Source organism: Crocodylus porosus, unplaced genomic scaffold (assembly GCF_001723895.1).
Source record: "Crocodylus porosus isolate Cpor-Errol unplaced genomic scaffold, CroPor_comp1, whole genome shotgun sequence".
Lineage (NCBI taxonomy): Eukaryota > Metazoa > Chordata > Crocodylia > Crocodylidae > Crocodylus > Crocodylus porosus.
In genome coordinates this window covers 32,867,313-32,882,848 of record NW_017728950.1, presented here as the reverse complement: position 1 = coordinate 32,882,848, position 15,536 = coordinate 32,867,313, and the positions used below count along the sequence as shown (strand labels likewise).

The 15,536-nt window shown below is 42.5% G+C and overlaps 1 protein-coding gene across 1 annotated transcript in view; it reads right to left on the bottom strand.

Annotated features, from left to right (window-relative positions):
- Positions 1-15,536, bottom strand: part of CUNH9orf84 (chromosome unknown C9orf84 homolog) — a 71,088-nt gene that overhangs the window by 50,141 nt on the left and 5,411 nt on the right. Inside the window, exons 3-7 of the mRNA XM_019554728.1 lie at positions 13,728-13,830; positions 9,295-9,433; positions 4,224-4,353; positions 3,510-3,604; positions 592-837 (exon numbers count right to left, since the gene is read on the bottom strand). Of these exons, the coding sequence (XP_019410273.1) occupies positions 592-837; positions 3,510-3,604; positions 4,224-4,353; positions 9,295-9,433; positions 13,728-13,830 (713 nt within the window). The remainder of the gene's footprint in view (positions 1-591; positions 838-3,509; positions 3,605-4,223; positions 4,354-9,294; positions 9,434-13,727; positions 13,831-15,536) is intronic.

The following is a 15,536-nucleotide window of genomic DNA, read 5'->3' as shown; positions in this document are numbered from 1 at the left end:
GCTGGAATTTTCCGCACGGGGTCTCTCAAGGGGAAGTCCAGGGCCTGTCAATAATGTGACAGTCGCCGCTTCGGGCCAATAAGAAAGCGCCACATGTAATTGGACCGCCTTGCATCACAGAGAGTATAAAAAACATCGCGCTGTGAACTTTGGGGTCTTTGCGCGCCCAACAGAACGTACGGACTGAATCGACTCGGAGCGACCTTCGGCCTGGCCAGCCGGAGGGGAGGACGCCAGACCCGCCTGATCCCGGCAACCCTTCCCGGAGATACAATACCAGTGTGAGTGGGTGCTCACTGGTGCACCCAGCATAGTTGATTTTGTTTTGTTTAACCCTTATTAATAAAATTAAGCCTGACCTTTAAAGCGAGCGTGATCTGCGTAAGCCCGACTATCAAAAGATCCTGTCCACACAACCTTATGGTAAGATTGCTTAATGACTTATGCTGTTTTAATTTCTTTCATTATTTAGGGTGAGAAATTTTCTGAGGGGCAGTACTGTTGAATCTGTTAATGAACCAAGTGAGTCTCTGCTCTTTTCTGTGTCATTTTCATCACTGAACATTTTTAACAAAAAACAAATATACTTACTTTCTAACTGAGTTGATGTAATTCGTGAGAATGTTTCCACCTGAGTAGGAAGCAGGCTATTTGCACTAGTCAAATCTATATTTACTAATTGCTCTAAAATATCTGGTGATACCAGATTTAATCCCGAGTAAAGCCACCAGTCTGCTTTCAATGGGCTAAACACTAGTGTTTCTACTTTAACGGACAGTAACTTCTTCAGTTCTGTAACTGAACAATGTTGGCATGTATGTTCAGCAGCTGGATGCTCTAAAAAGAGAAAATATTCTGTATTAAAAAACTAGTAATGTGAGAAAAAAACAAAGCTTGGAAAACAAAACCCCTTCTAAATATTTATGGCTTAGATTATGTATCTCTTTTTGGATATACTTCTCATAACAATTCAGGATCCTAAATTGGATATAAGAAAAAAAACAACTATTTTACCCACATTAACACAAAAGACAAAGTATGAAAGAGCTGATTTTACTAAACTCTCTACCTGTGATTTTAACTCTAGTGTCTATACACCTGCATCTGTGCTTTACACACGATGCAATATTTGTTCATTCTGTGGGTTTAACTGCTGTGCTTACGAGCAGCTATTATAGTCAATACTTGGAGAGAAAACCCTAAATAGTAACTAGATTATTTTACAAAGGAATTAGATGACATCAATTGCTAATCTGATCTGGAACTATCAGAGGGCAATGGGGGACAATGAAATGTGTGAACAGTTGGCAATGGGTTTTTGGCTGCTGTTTCATAACTCGCATGCTGGGTTCAGAAATAATATACGGTTTATTGGTTTTGCTTCTGCACTTCACTCCCTAATGTGTGCTTTTGACATTAGAAACTTAAACTCCCCATAATTATGATCACATTATGGAGGCTATTAACAAGGACTTTCAAACAATAGTCGCACATAAATTACATTCACTTACAAAAACTACCATTTCCATTAAAAGTAATTAGCAGCAGGTGAACTGAAGTTTTTCCAACAAGAGCATGACTAGTTGTTTTATGCTATGTGTTCTATTTAGCACTAGTATGATCTCCCACCTGGAGAATGGTTTTGTTTTGGCAGAATACATTAAGAAATATGTAGACAAACTGCAGAGGGTCCATAGAAGAGCAAGAAAAATTATCAGAGATCTAGGAAACATGACAGAAGGAAAGGCTCAAAGAATCAGGATTATTTCAGCTGGAGAAGAGAAGACTGATGGAGAACCTGATAAATCATCAAACCCACACAAACTTTGTTATAGAGATGGAAATTATTTTATATGTCCACCGGGGACAGGACAAGTAGAAATGGGTCCAAACTACAAGGGAGTCCTAGGTTAAACATTAGTATGAACTTTCTGATGACAAGACTGTTTAAGCACAAATTACTCAAAGAGGTTATGTAATCGCCTTCACTGAGTCAGGCAGGGATGATCCTGCCTTCAGCAGAGGGTTGCCCTAGACAATTTTTGAGGTCTCATCCAGTCCTATTTTTCAGTGATTCTCTGAAATTATTACTGTGGAAGATGAATATTAGGCAAGCTAATTAGTTGCCTCATGAAAGGTTCTTAGCCAGCAGGGTCAAACTGATTTGGGTCAGAAAGGAGCATTTCCCCTTGGTCACATGGAATGGACTGTGGGAGTTGTTGCCTTCCACTATAGCAGGTATGTCAAACATGCCTGTGGGCCACATCTGGCCCAGGGAGCTTCTCATGGGCTGAACCACTCACCTTCATGGGTTGGATTCAGCCTGAAGGGATCCCTGCTGTGGCTGATGGAACGCCTGAGGCTGCAGTAATAATCTCCACTATTTTGGCGTGGCTCAGGGAGTTACCTCCCCTCACTTTATCCCTCTTACTTGCTCCTGAAATCAAGGGTTTTAGTTGCCTCTGATAACCAAGACCAGTAGCAAGGAAAAAGTGGGGAGGGGTGTGGTGTTAACTCCGGATTCCAGACTTGTGCTGCAACTTCAACTTTGGCTGCCATGGGAATTAATGCCACTGCTCCCACCACTCATGCACTATCCAGTCTGCAAAAAGTCCCACAGTCTGGATCCAGCCTGTGGGGCCCAATGAATTTGACACCCCTCTTTATAGCATTGGACATGGTCTTTTCCCTAGGATCATCTGAGCATATATAAATCCATAGGCGACTGGTGCTGCCTTAGTAAGGGAGGAGCATGTGCCCCCCCAGCAACCAGTCAGAGTCTGGGGGGGGTGCCCCCTGTGGCCAATCAGGCTGACTGGGGGGGCTGCCCCCGCAGCAAATCTTACCGGCCAGTGAGAGGCCACGCTGCTTCCGAAAATGGCTGCAGCTTACATCAAGTGCTTGCGCTCCCCATCCGGCACTCACGGGGGGGCACCAGCAATCCCACCTGCCCCCCCCCGCCCATCACCTGAGCGGGGAGTGCTGGCTGACAGGGGGTGCACCGGCACTCTCAGGGGGTGCATGTCACCACTGTATAAATCAACTACATTCTAGTTGTTGCAGTGGCAAGACATTTGATCCCTAGCTGTACCTTTGTCATCCTAGGGCTCTTGTGGTGTTTCAGATTTTGTTAGACTCAGACTTAGATTCTAACTTAGACTCAGTGGAATGCATTTTCAGCACGTGAACAGGAGAGGTACTTATGAATTCTTTTATAAAACATAGCAACCACATCTAGATGTTCATGAATGCACAATGCCAACTAAGCATTACATTTAGCACTTGCAAAAGGAAATACAATTTAAATGTGCAGTAGGCTTGATTGCACACTTTTTTCATGACGGCTAATGCACAGTCAATTACTGCACATTAAGAATCTTGTGTAAATGTGCCCATTCTCATTACATTTTCTTGAGCACTTTCCAGGCCAATTTCAATGGTTCCGTGGTCCATTTTCACATAAACCTCTTCACTATCAATTCAGTATAATAGAACTTATATCCCTTTACCTTCAAGCAAAAGAGAATTCATGGCATTTTGATATTTCTCCGACTGCCACACCAAGCACTCTAAGTATTCTTTATTTGACTCTGTAATCAAAATACTAAAAGGAACACACAAAAAAAAGATACATCAGGCAAGAAACTTAACATCATGCCTTTGGATTTCCAAACTGATTTTCTATTAATAGATTTAGGGAAAGCAATTTTGCAAATGAATTTACTGTGTTGGGGGAGGACGAGAATGGAAATTTTCCTTTAAAAATGATACTTGAGTCTTAAGGGTAGCAAGACTGAAGAGGATGGATACGCCAACATGCAACAGCTCTGCTGCCACTTCATAGCCTGATTGGAAAAGATTTACTTTCTGTCCTCATGTTATGATTGTCAATACTCGGTTTCACTACTGAATACTTGGGTGAAATGATTCCTATGCAAGTATAAAGGATGAAGCTGCATTGTCAAGCTATTTAGCCTTCTAGAAGGAGGAAGATAACAAAAAGTGACTCTTATGGTCTGTTAAGCTCCCTTCATGAAGACCATGCATATGAAATATCTCCTGGGGGAAAGCATCTCTTCAGAGTAAAATATCTAATAGACATAATCATCAAAGTGGCATATTTTGTACAAGAAAGCCATAATTTAAGAGAATCCAGTAGAGTTATTGTTGCACTAATTTAGAATATTTTGTACCAGTGTTGTTCCTATTAAAGTTTTAATTACCTGTTACTAACAGGAGAAATAGGTTCTGCCTGAAGTCCAGCACACAGTGAATTCAGTTGTGATCTTTGTGATTTGCATGGAGGAGTTAGAGTTATTTCCAGTTCATTTTGAGGACATAAAGTGTAACTAACTAGAAATTACAGAAAAATCATATCACAATGTTAAAAAAAAGAAATGTAAATATTTATGTACCGTATAACCCTAACATTAACAGTATTATATATTAAAATATCTTCCTAATCATTTTAATCACTTACACAATAAAAACAAATTGCTTTTAGGTAGCCAGGGGAATAGTAATGCATAAGACATTCCCTCCCCCTCCTTCACATTTCTACTATTCAGTTTTAGAAATATGTTCACAGTTAGAACTATCCATAATTAAAATAATTATTTATTCTTGTTTTAGGTTTTTTAATATAAAGTTGAGGAGGTGTGACCCTATCTTATAGCCCACCGTGACAATTATGTGGTTGTGTTGTTTGTATTGGTGTTATATGTTGAAAGGTTTTCTTCAAATGAGTTTTGTTCTGTCAGGGAAAAATTTTAAGGCTGGATTGCAGAGGGCTTTGGTGTGGCCTGGCTAATTGCATTCTGCCCTCTGGATGGTGCTGGAAGGATCCCTTTTCTGAGAACTCTGGGTGTCTTTACACATGCTCTGGGGCAGAGGAGGCGGGGGGAAGGGACATTTTAATTATAGCGGCTCTCAGGAGCCGCTCTAATTAAACTGCCTGCAGCAACTCATGTATTCAGTGTCCCACACTTCAAAATGGCAGTGGGAGCCACTGTTATATTCTGTCTTCCTCAGTTCTGTGGTAATGTTTTCCCTAATTATTAAAGTTGGGATTTTTTTATCGCTAAATTTCCTGTAATTGAGTATCTCACTTTGCAGGAAGTTTGTATTTTCAAGGCCTTGGCTGACTCAGGGTCCCATCATACCCACACTTAAAATTACAGATTATCCTTGCTGTGTTTGTAAGGCCTCTCCTATTGATAATGGGAACCAGAAAATGTGCAACTCAGACACCTCAGGGTTTGAGAGAGAGGTTTATTGCTTCAAGTGTAATTAATAGTCTAGTCTAGTCTTGTAAATTCTCCTGACAAGAGGATGTCCACTGAAATCAATTCAATCCCAGATGGGCCCTTAGCAGATGTTACACTTAAGATGCAATTAACCTGTCAATCACACCATAAGTAGTAACCTGGCCACATGTTTAGGCAATTAATGGCATGACAAAATGAGAAACCAGCCTTAAAAATATTTCACAAAATAAACTAACCATGTCACAGGGTATCCCTTCCATACATTCTGATGCCTGCAGCTTCCTCCACGTTTGGCAGGCTGACAGCTCATCAGCTGGGTTGCATCCAGGTTGCAAGGGGTTGCAGGGCTCAGTGTGACCCAGAATGGTGCTTGCATTGTCTCATAGCTCCAGCTGGGGCTGAGCATCAAGTTGCATTCTGGTGCTGGGTCATGGGGAGCTTCAGGGTGCCTGTAATCCAGCAGGCTGACTATTTTTCCCTGACATTCCCAGGAAGCTGGGAAGCATGGCACTTGACATCCCAACCACATGGACCCCAAGATCATGGATAGATTCCCTGATCCCAACATCCCTGTCCTTTTCTAGTTTATTAACTTTATCCCATTGCAATTAGTTTCCTACCATTTATTTTGTTAATAGAACTAAAGAGGTGTTATCAGGGCAGCAAAAGTTTCTGTCATTATTGAAACAATTACTGTAGAATTACTGTATTATCCCTATGTATTCCACTCTTGGAATACCTGTGTTTAATATCTGAAACTTGTGACCAATGATATGTATTGGCCTATGTCTGCAGCTCATGAACAAGACATTCTAAAGTAACAGTGGAGCAGAGGCAACTGTTCATTAGTTCTTTCATGCAGGTGTTTTTTGGGCTAGTACGGAAGGAGGCCAGGTCATGGAGTATATATAGAAAATACATCTTGAAAAGCACAGTTAACTTGAAGTAATGGTTCTTTTTTCTTCGAGTGATAGCCCATAAGTATTCCATTTTTGCTGATTCACAAACAGTAATCTTAAGTACAGGAAGTGAAAATTCAGAATCTAACTAAATAATGACAGTGAGACAGCTGTGCCAAAGCAGCTGTCTGATTTAGATACTTCAAGCAGTGGAGCCAAAGCGGAATGAAGCACTGTCAGTAGAAGTTTTATCTACAACCAGAGTATCCTTACTGCCTGAATCTAAAGTAGGTCTCACCAGTCTATTGTAAAAGAGAAGCTACAAGTGAATTCTCCTCAGCTTCTGCATTTATTTTGAAAGCTGCCTATGAACTAAATATTTGTTAGTTTTAGATATATATAATAGGATTCTAAATATCCATCCGTGAAGGGCATAGCTGCCTTACAAACACAACAAATGGGATGGTTGGTTCAGTTATGACTGAAACCCCGTATCAGGTATGAAAAATGGGAAGAATATGTGAATAAAACCCCATCAGCAGACCAAAGCCACCTAGTTAACCAGAGAACTACTGTGAATACCAGACTTTTCTACATGGGGACACCCAGGAGAATTAATATGAATCAACTAAAAGTGCAAAGTCAATGTATGCAATTTAGTATGGCAAGGATTAAGCTATAAACAATTAAGGCACCTTCATAACTAAATGAGCAACCATGTAAGTATTTAACACGCTTTAACTTATGTGTGTTAATTGCACAACTTTATTTGATTTGCCTTAACTTTTCTGATTGTCCCTGTGTAGACAATCCCTTAAACTATTTATAAAGCTAAACAATAGGAAGAGACACAAATAGTGCATACAGTTCCATCTTAGTCATGAGTTGTTAAAAAGAACTGAGGAATAACTGGATTTGCTCTGCATTATTATTCTATAAAGGGGAAAACATGAGGGAACTTGGGGCATAACCTCAACCAATGGACACTGTTGGCTAAACCATTCCAATTCCAACAGCATGTGTAAGTGGAATGTGTATGAACAACTGCTTTAAAAGAATTATTCTTAAATGCCTATTACTGGATTTGCCCACTCCCTACCTGATTTGCTCCATTCCACTGTATTTTGGCCTGGAGTGAAACATGCCACTTCCACTGTAGGACAATATTTGGAAATCTGTATTTCACTTGTAATTTTTGCAGTAAGATCTAAAGAAAAAAAATGCTACAAATAGTAACCATCTAATTTTATTTCTCTCTCAAAACCTTGAATGTTTCTTTATTGACCTCTGTTGTTAATTGACTTCACCACGATGAAGGACTGCAATTACCATTTGTTACCAGGTAAACAGTAGGTTTTTATAAGTGACAATTGCCATAAAAGACTAGATGGACCTCTGGCCTGATCAGGTACCTGTGTGGCAATGATTAGTACCAGAAGCTTCAGAAGAAGATGGAAGAAACTCTGTATAATTTAGATGTGGCTGATTTGACATTTTTCTGACTCACTGCTAAAACAAGAACCTGGCTGGGATGTATTCATGAGCATAATGGTGCTGGGAAAACCTTCAGATGCTTGGCTGGTAGGCATCACACATGTGCTCAGGGTTAAAGTGATTGCCACATTTGGGATCAGGAAGATTCCTGCAGGTCAGATTAGCAAGGGCCACTGGGTTTGCTTGTTGTTGTTTTTTGCCTTTACTACTATAACCTTTAAATATTCTTATTATTGATATAAATGTATACTGCTTTTTAGAAATATGGACTAAATAATGAACTAAATATAAAATAAATAAATAATACCCTATGACAATAAATTCTGCAAGCTCATTTTGTTTTGTGTGGCTAATTATTAGCTTTGGATTTGTCACCTCCTTGATTTCATTTAATGTTTTCCTGTCCTTACATTTTTATAAACTGCCAATGCAAGTGTTTTAAACTACCAATCCAGAACTTAGACTGATCTTGTTGATTTCTGTAATAGTCCCATATCACAAGATGAGTTTGAATCAGTTGTGCAAATTATTCTACCCGAGTTTCAAGACTGACTATATATTAGCTCGCAGCAGGACAAGTCTGTTAACTCAGAAAAGGACAGATTGTTGATCTTGAAAGTGGTGGTGACGAGGGAGTTCCAGTCTTGTATGACTAGGGTAGGAATGAAATGGACCACTGAGTCAGGTGCTATGGATTACTGACAGAGATGCTAGTTCGGTTCTCTCTTCTCTTCCCCCCGCCCCAAACAGGAGGCCACAGGCAACATCATGTGGCACATGAACCACTGGAGTCATAAACAAGGTCCAGAGTTGGGTGGAACCCAGCTCAGGTCAAGACCTGAGCAAAATTATGGAATTATGGAGCCTTCCATTGCTACAGCTATATTGATATTCCCAGTTACAGCATGGTCAGCTTGCCGTGACCGTGTTAAGTTCTTTTAACAGGCTGCCAAACTTTTCGTAAAGAATGAAGGTTAGAGATGAAAATGGTAATTTCTAATACTTTAATAGTAAAAGCTGAATAGAATTTCAAGGAAAAAGGAAAAGATACTTCTATAGCCTGAGGGTCATTCTCCTTCTGATTATCAAAGGTCCATTGTAAAAGCTGGCAGTAAGAAAGCTTTCTAAAGAATAACTCACAAGAAACTGTAATTGAAAGTATCAGGCAATCTAAATAAAGTAGGTGCAATCAGCTCCCCTTTTAACTGCACGGCATCAGCAATATATGTGCTGCGACTGTGCTGCATATATTATTGTAACCTAGTTTGGGATGTCTTTCAGAGTAAAATAATCTCAGCTGGCTAACATATTCAATTCAATGCTCACATTCATGAGAAAGCAGGGATTAGAATTACCCCTTCAACTCATTTAGCAATGTCTGCTTTGGAGATTACCACACAGGCCAGGATTGAAATATACTACCTACAAAAGATCACTTATTTTTGTTTGTTTATAGAGAACCTTTAATGCTTTGAAATTTTGATAAAGCATATTCCATAGTTTCATATACAGAATGGGACTTGCTCTCATTTGGTTTACACAAACATAAATCTTTAATTGAAGATAAAAGAGTGCGCAGTCTTTGTAAATTAAAGAAGAATCCAGCCCACCATTACCAAGAAACAAATCCTCACCTTTTCCAGTGCTCTCATTCACTATATCTTCTGGAGTTAAGTTTAATACATTTTTCAGTTCTAAGCATGATGGAATCTCAGCTTTCTCTCTAAAGTTGTTTGATTTGTTGGATTCTAACATAACTGGTAGCATTAGTGACTGAAAAAAATAATAAATAGAGTAGATCTGGTTAGGAAAGTTCTAAATTAGATCTTTTTGCCTTAACTATTTAATCCTGATTTTTTTATGTTTAAATAGTTTGCAGAATTTTAGACTAAAACTGATCAAAGATCTTTTAACAAAGAAAGCATGTTATATAAAAAATAGAATTCAGCTGGTGGCAAAACTATTCAAATTAAAATGAGTAACTGATTTGCATACTCTGTGGGGAAAAAAACTGAGTCAAATGTTATCTTTACAATAAAACCACAGGCCTGAGCATACTGTTCTCTGCTCCCCCCTGTGCAATGTATCATTTGCATACATTGATGCCCGCCATACACTTCCCAGTACTGCACTCTCCTGTGAGTGTGCAGTTGCACAGATGCAGCTGTGCTTTGTAGCCGCCTCATCTCCTCCACTTCTCCCACACTCCCAAAACTGGCAGAAAGGGCCACAGGAATGGCCACTAGCATGTAAGACCCTGCAGGAGCAAGCTCAGCAGCAGGGTCTGCTCTTGGCCCCTAAGTGTGCAGGAGGGAACAGACAATGGAAAAAGCAAGGCACAGCAGGCGAAGTCCTGCCATGCCACCCCCAAGTGGCACCAGTTAGATCAGTGATTCTAACTTTTTAGCCTCAAGGCCCTCTCCATGTTTTGAATTTGGATATGTGTCAGTGGTTTTTTTCAACTGGGATGCCATGAAACTCAGAAAAGTTGAGCAGGGCCTTGAAGCTAGAAAGGTTGAGAGCCCAATTCTTTAATTAATTAAAGATACATTTGGTGTGTGTCTACACGAGACATTTACTGCAGAGTTGCCTAACTAGCTCTGCAGTAAATGTCTTGGTGTCTATACATGCGGCCCTATTAGGTTGCAGGAAACTAATAAACTCTGCAGCAGGGTAGTACTTGTAAACACAAGTACTATCTTTTTGCAGAGTTTTTTACTCTGCAGCAGCACACATGTAGATGCTGATGTGGCTGGCTGGCTGGGGCCTGCCAGCTAGCCCCACGCTGGAGCATCCTCGTGCCCCAGCTAGCCCACCCGTGTTGAGCCAGGTCAGAGCAGCCCTCAGCTGGCAGGCTGAGCACCCAGACCCTTGGCAGCTGGGGCTGCTCTGACCCAGTTTAATGTGCTGTGGTCCTGGGTGCACATTCAAATGGCACACCCAAGAGCAATAAATACTGGCACAATAAGCACTGAAATTTATTGCTCCGCATAAATTCTGTGTCCAGTTCTGTATACCACACTTTAACAAGGTTGTGGACAAGCTTGAGAGAGTCCAAAAAAGAACCACCCATATGATCAGAATCTTAAAAGGCAAGCCATACATGGAAAGGCTGAGGGATCTGGGACTCTTCAGCCTGAGGAAAAGAAGGCTGAGAGGAGACCTGGTAGCAGCTTACCACTAGACTAGGGGAGTACATCAAGTGCTTGGTGAGCAACTGTTCATCAGGGCACCAAAGGGGAAAACCAGGAGTAATGCCCACAAACTCCTGGAAAACCAATTCAGGCTCAACATTAGGAAAAACTTCTTCACAGTCAGGGTGTCCAGACTGTGGAATAAGTTCCCTCCAGAGGTGGTGCAATCACCTACCCTGGAAATCTTCAAGAAGAGACTGGACAGTCACCTTGCTGGGGTCACCTGACCCCCAGCTACCTTTCCTGTTTGGTGCAGGGGGTTGGACCTGATGATCTTCCAAGGTCCCTTCCATCTTTACAATCTATGAATAAACCGCATGTGTAGACCTACCGTCAGTGAAATTTTTTATAGTACATCTCAACACTGGTATGATTTCCTGTGGCAGGGGAATAGAATATGCTATATGTTTTGACAAATTTATACAGGCATACCTCGGAGATATTGTGGGTTCAGTTCCAGACCACCACAATAAAGCGAATATCACAATAAAGCAAGTCACACGAATTTTTTGGTTTCCCAGTGCATATAAAAGTTATGTTTACACTATACTGTAGTCTATTAAGTGTGCAATAGCATTATGTCTAAAAAAAAAATGTACAGACCTTAATTAAAAATACTTTATTGCTAAAAAATGCTAACCAATGGAAAAATGGCGCCAATGACTTGCTTGATGCAGGGTTGCCACAAACCTTCAAGTTGTAAAAAATGCAATATCTGCGAAGCGCAATAAAGCGAATCGCAGTAAAACGAGGTATGCCTGTATACACCTTTTCAAGTGTAAGAGTAAAGTGTTTCAGAAAATAAGTGTGCTCTATGTATCAAAAGCTTGCAAAATACTGGTCTAGGGCCTTAATCCTGATCTCCTGTCTGCCAAACCCCCACTGACATAAATGGGAATTTGCCAGAATAAGGACCATGGTTTTGGGAGTGTGGTTCTAGTATAAAAATAACATTTGACTTGCACATTTTTTCTTGCAACCAGCATAACATATGCAAGTGTATCATATCATAGCTGAAATAGCTACTAGGCCTGTGCAAATGGGGAAGTATTCGATTGGGATTCTGTCGATCTGGAGGTGATTCGATCACTGTCTCTATTTGATTCAGCCAAATCAGAATCAGAGATTCGGCACCGATTTGGAGATTTGGATCAGCTGCACAGGAGCAGGCACAGTCGGGAGACTGCAGGCTCTCCCGCGGCTCCTCCAGCTGTGGCTGCCTTTGCCAGGGCAGGGGGGAGCTGCAGAAGCCCCCATAGCTGCCCTGCCCAGCTCCATCTCCCACCCAGCTGCAGTCTCCCAGCACTTAAACCCCCCCACAAAAATGCACTCACCAGCTCTGGCAGCAGCTCTGGGGGCTTTGGGACCACATGGTAGAGCCCCTCTCCCCTGCACAGCCCCTGCTTCCCATTGACCCTCCACCAAACCCTGCTCCCAATGGGTGCCCCGCCAGCCCCAGCAATTTAAAAAAACAACAACCCCCCCCCCCAGCACTCACCAGCTGCAGAAGCAGCAATTGGAGCCTCCGAGGACTTGTGGCAGAGCCCCCACTGCATGGTGCAGGGTAGTGGGGGGCAGCGGGGATCACCCCTCCCACCTGGCAACCACACAGCAGCTGCCCCATGGTGAGGGTGCAGCATGACTTGCCAGGGCACCGTGTACTGTCTAGGAGCTGGGGCTGCTGGGGCTGAGTGGTGAAGGGCTCCGGCTGACATATAGAGTTGCCTCAGCTCCCAGACAGTGAATGGTGCCCTGCTGAGCCACTCTGCACCCACGCCATGGGGCAGCTGCGCAATCCCCGCTTTCCCACACTGCATAGGGGGGATCTGCCATGAGCCCTCAGACGCACTGATCGCTGCCATATCTGATGAGTGCGGGGCTTTTTATTTATTTATTTATTTATTTAATTGCGGGGGGGGCAGGCAGCCATGGCAGGGAGATCGAGGAGCGGGGGCTGTACAGGGGGCGCTCTGCCACATGGCCCTAGGGCCTGCACAGTCACTGCCAATGAGTGTGGGTCTTTTTTGATTCCAGGACTGCTGGGGCTGGACGAGGGGCCATCAGGGGTGGGGGAGCTCTGCTAGGAGGCCCAAGAGCCTCCACAGACATTTTTTTAAGTTCCAGGCCTAGGCTGGGGCCGGGCAGGGGATGGGGCCAGGCAGGGCAGCCATGGGGGCTTCTCCCACAGCTCCCCCTGTCTGGGGAGAGGCACGCACATCTGGAGGAGCTATGGGAGAACCTGCAGCTGCCCAGCTGTGCCTGCCTCTCCCTGGCCGATCTGAATCGCCAAATCTTTCCAAATCTATTCTGAATCAATTCGAAGGCTTCAGCTTCAATTCAGACTTTTAAATGGGTCTCCCCATTCAATTTGGATTTGGAGATTCGGCTGCTGATTTACAGTAAGAGTATGCTGAATAGACTTTTGACTTTGGATACCGGAGGTATTCAGTAAATTTTAAAAAATTAAAGGAATTCTATTAAAGTGAGCTTTAGGGGTGCCAATAGATGTGTTGCAGGGATGTTCCAACATGCTGGAATTACAGTGCATCAGAGCAGACTAAATTAATTGAATGTGGTAATTACTGTGGTACAACCAGCCTCCACGTCTCGTGTATTAGCATTCCCATGTTCAACAAGCTGTAATTCAAGTGCCCCCACTGCCATTTTGAAGTGCAGGGATGCCAATACACAAGACACTGCAATGCTTTAATTAAAGTGGCTTTTGGAGCTGCTCTAATGAAAGCACCCTCCACCTCTAGAACACACGTAAAAGTGCCCTAGGTCACCTTTAAGTAAAAATGCAGGTATAGATTCTAATTAGTATATTAGACAGCAATCATTAAAATCATAGGTGTAAAAGTAATTAGTAATACCTCTGCATCCTTTAAAGATACTTGACAAAAATGCTCTTTAACTGTGTGCAGTTCCTTTTCAATCTCATGAGTTTCCATGTCACTTTGAAACATAAAACTTTCCCTAAAAGGTCACCAAATTGGCATGAGTCACGCATGTAACATATTCCTGATACAAAATTTTAACAATAGCCTTAGTGACTAATACCCTAAGCAGGGCTGTCCATAGGGGAGAGGCTGAATCAGGGCAACTGCCATGGACCCTGCGCTTTGGGGTCCTTGCGGAACTGGGTGGAGCAGCCATGGTGACTCTGTGTTACCACTGGCTTCACATTCAGCTGCTCGGCACTCCCCCACTCCCGGCCCGCTGCTGAAACTGCCGCTGGCTTCCTTGCATCTGGGGGTGGGGCCCTGCACCCTGTTCGGATCATCTCTGACCCTAAGTAAGTCAGAGTTGGTAGGAAGGGGTAGGTTGGCAGGATTGGAGGGGTGGGCAGGTCCATGGGTGGGGCAGGTTGGTGGGTCTGTTGATGGGGGAGGGTTGCCCGTCCACGGGTTGGGGGTGGAAAGGCTAAAAGCCCAGTCAGGGTTGGGGTAGGGGGTAGAAAGAGCAGAGCCCTGGAGCTGGGGCCAGCAACTGAGCTTTCCCAGCTCTAGGGCTGCTCTCCAAAGGTTGTACAGACGTTCACCTTCTTGGGTGAACTAATTTAGATCAGCCTGGCCATTTTTTGCCCAATCTAACCTCCCCAAGCATCAATACAGACTGGCACTTAAATGGACCTAGCCTTAGTTAGGTCAATCTAAGTGTAACAGGTGCAGATACCCTTTGACTCTATCACAGTTAAAACGCTGAAACTTTGCAATCATTTATATTACCTGTATATTACATAGTGTTAGAGACTAATTTTCACTGAATAGTTTTCTAAAGTATAAAGCATTTTTATGATCTAGTAGTATTGAAAATTTCTTAAATCTTTCCTTTTATATAATTTTTTGTGAAACATTCTGCATTAAAAAAACAGTGATGGATTAAAATTAAATTAGAAAAAGTTCTTCAAAGGTGAACCGGCATTATTTTTAAATAGCAAAGAAACAAAATTAAGAATTATGCAGTTATGTTAGGAGCAAGAGTGGATGCAAAAAAACCTTTCTAAAACATGTAACCAGAAAGAATTCCCAATCTCCAGGATCTCAAAATGTATTACACCTGTGAAAGGGACCACTAAATAGGCGATCTTGCTCACCAACTCCTGACTCATCAGTGGAACATATTTTAAAAGAGTATAGAAATTAAAAAAAAAAGAATTTCAGCATTTAAACCTTTAAATTTCATGGAAGTTTGTAAGAATAAGGTATAGTTACCACTAACTGTTCCACCGGCTTCCTAGAATTACTACCTAAATGCACGAATCAGCTAAAGGGCAAAGCCATCTGTTATGAAGGACTCCCTGTCATCTCTCATTAAAGATGCCATTCTCCTTCCCTCTCTTGCTGGCAGCACATTTTCATAGTTTCATAGTTTCTAGGATCGGAAGGGACCTGAGTAGATCATCTAGTCCAACCCCCTGCCATGGCAGGAAAAAGTACTGGGGGTCAAAGGACCCCAGCAAGGTGTTCATCTAGCCTCTTCTTAAAAACCACCAGGGTAGGAGCCTGCACCACTTCTCTTGGAAGTCGGTTCCAGATCCTAGCCACCCTGACTGTGAACTAGCGCCTCCTGATATCCAGCCTAAATCTACCCTCCACCAGCTTGTGACCGTTATTCCTGGTCACTCCTGGCAGTGCTCGGGGGAACAGGGACTCCCTCAATGCCTGCTGGTCCCCCCTGAC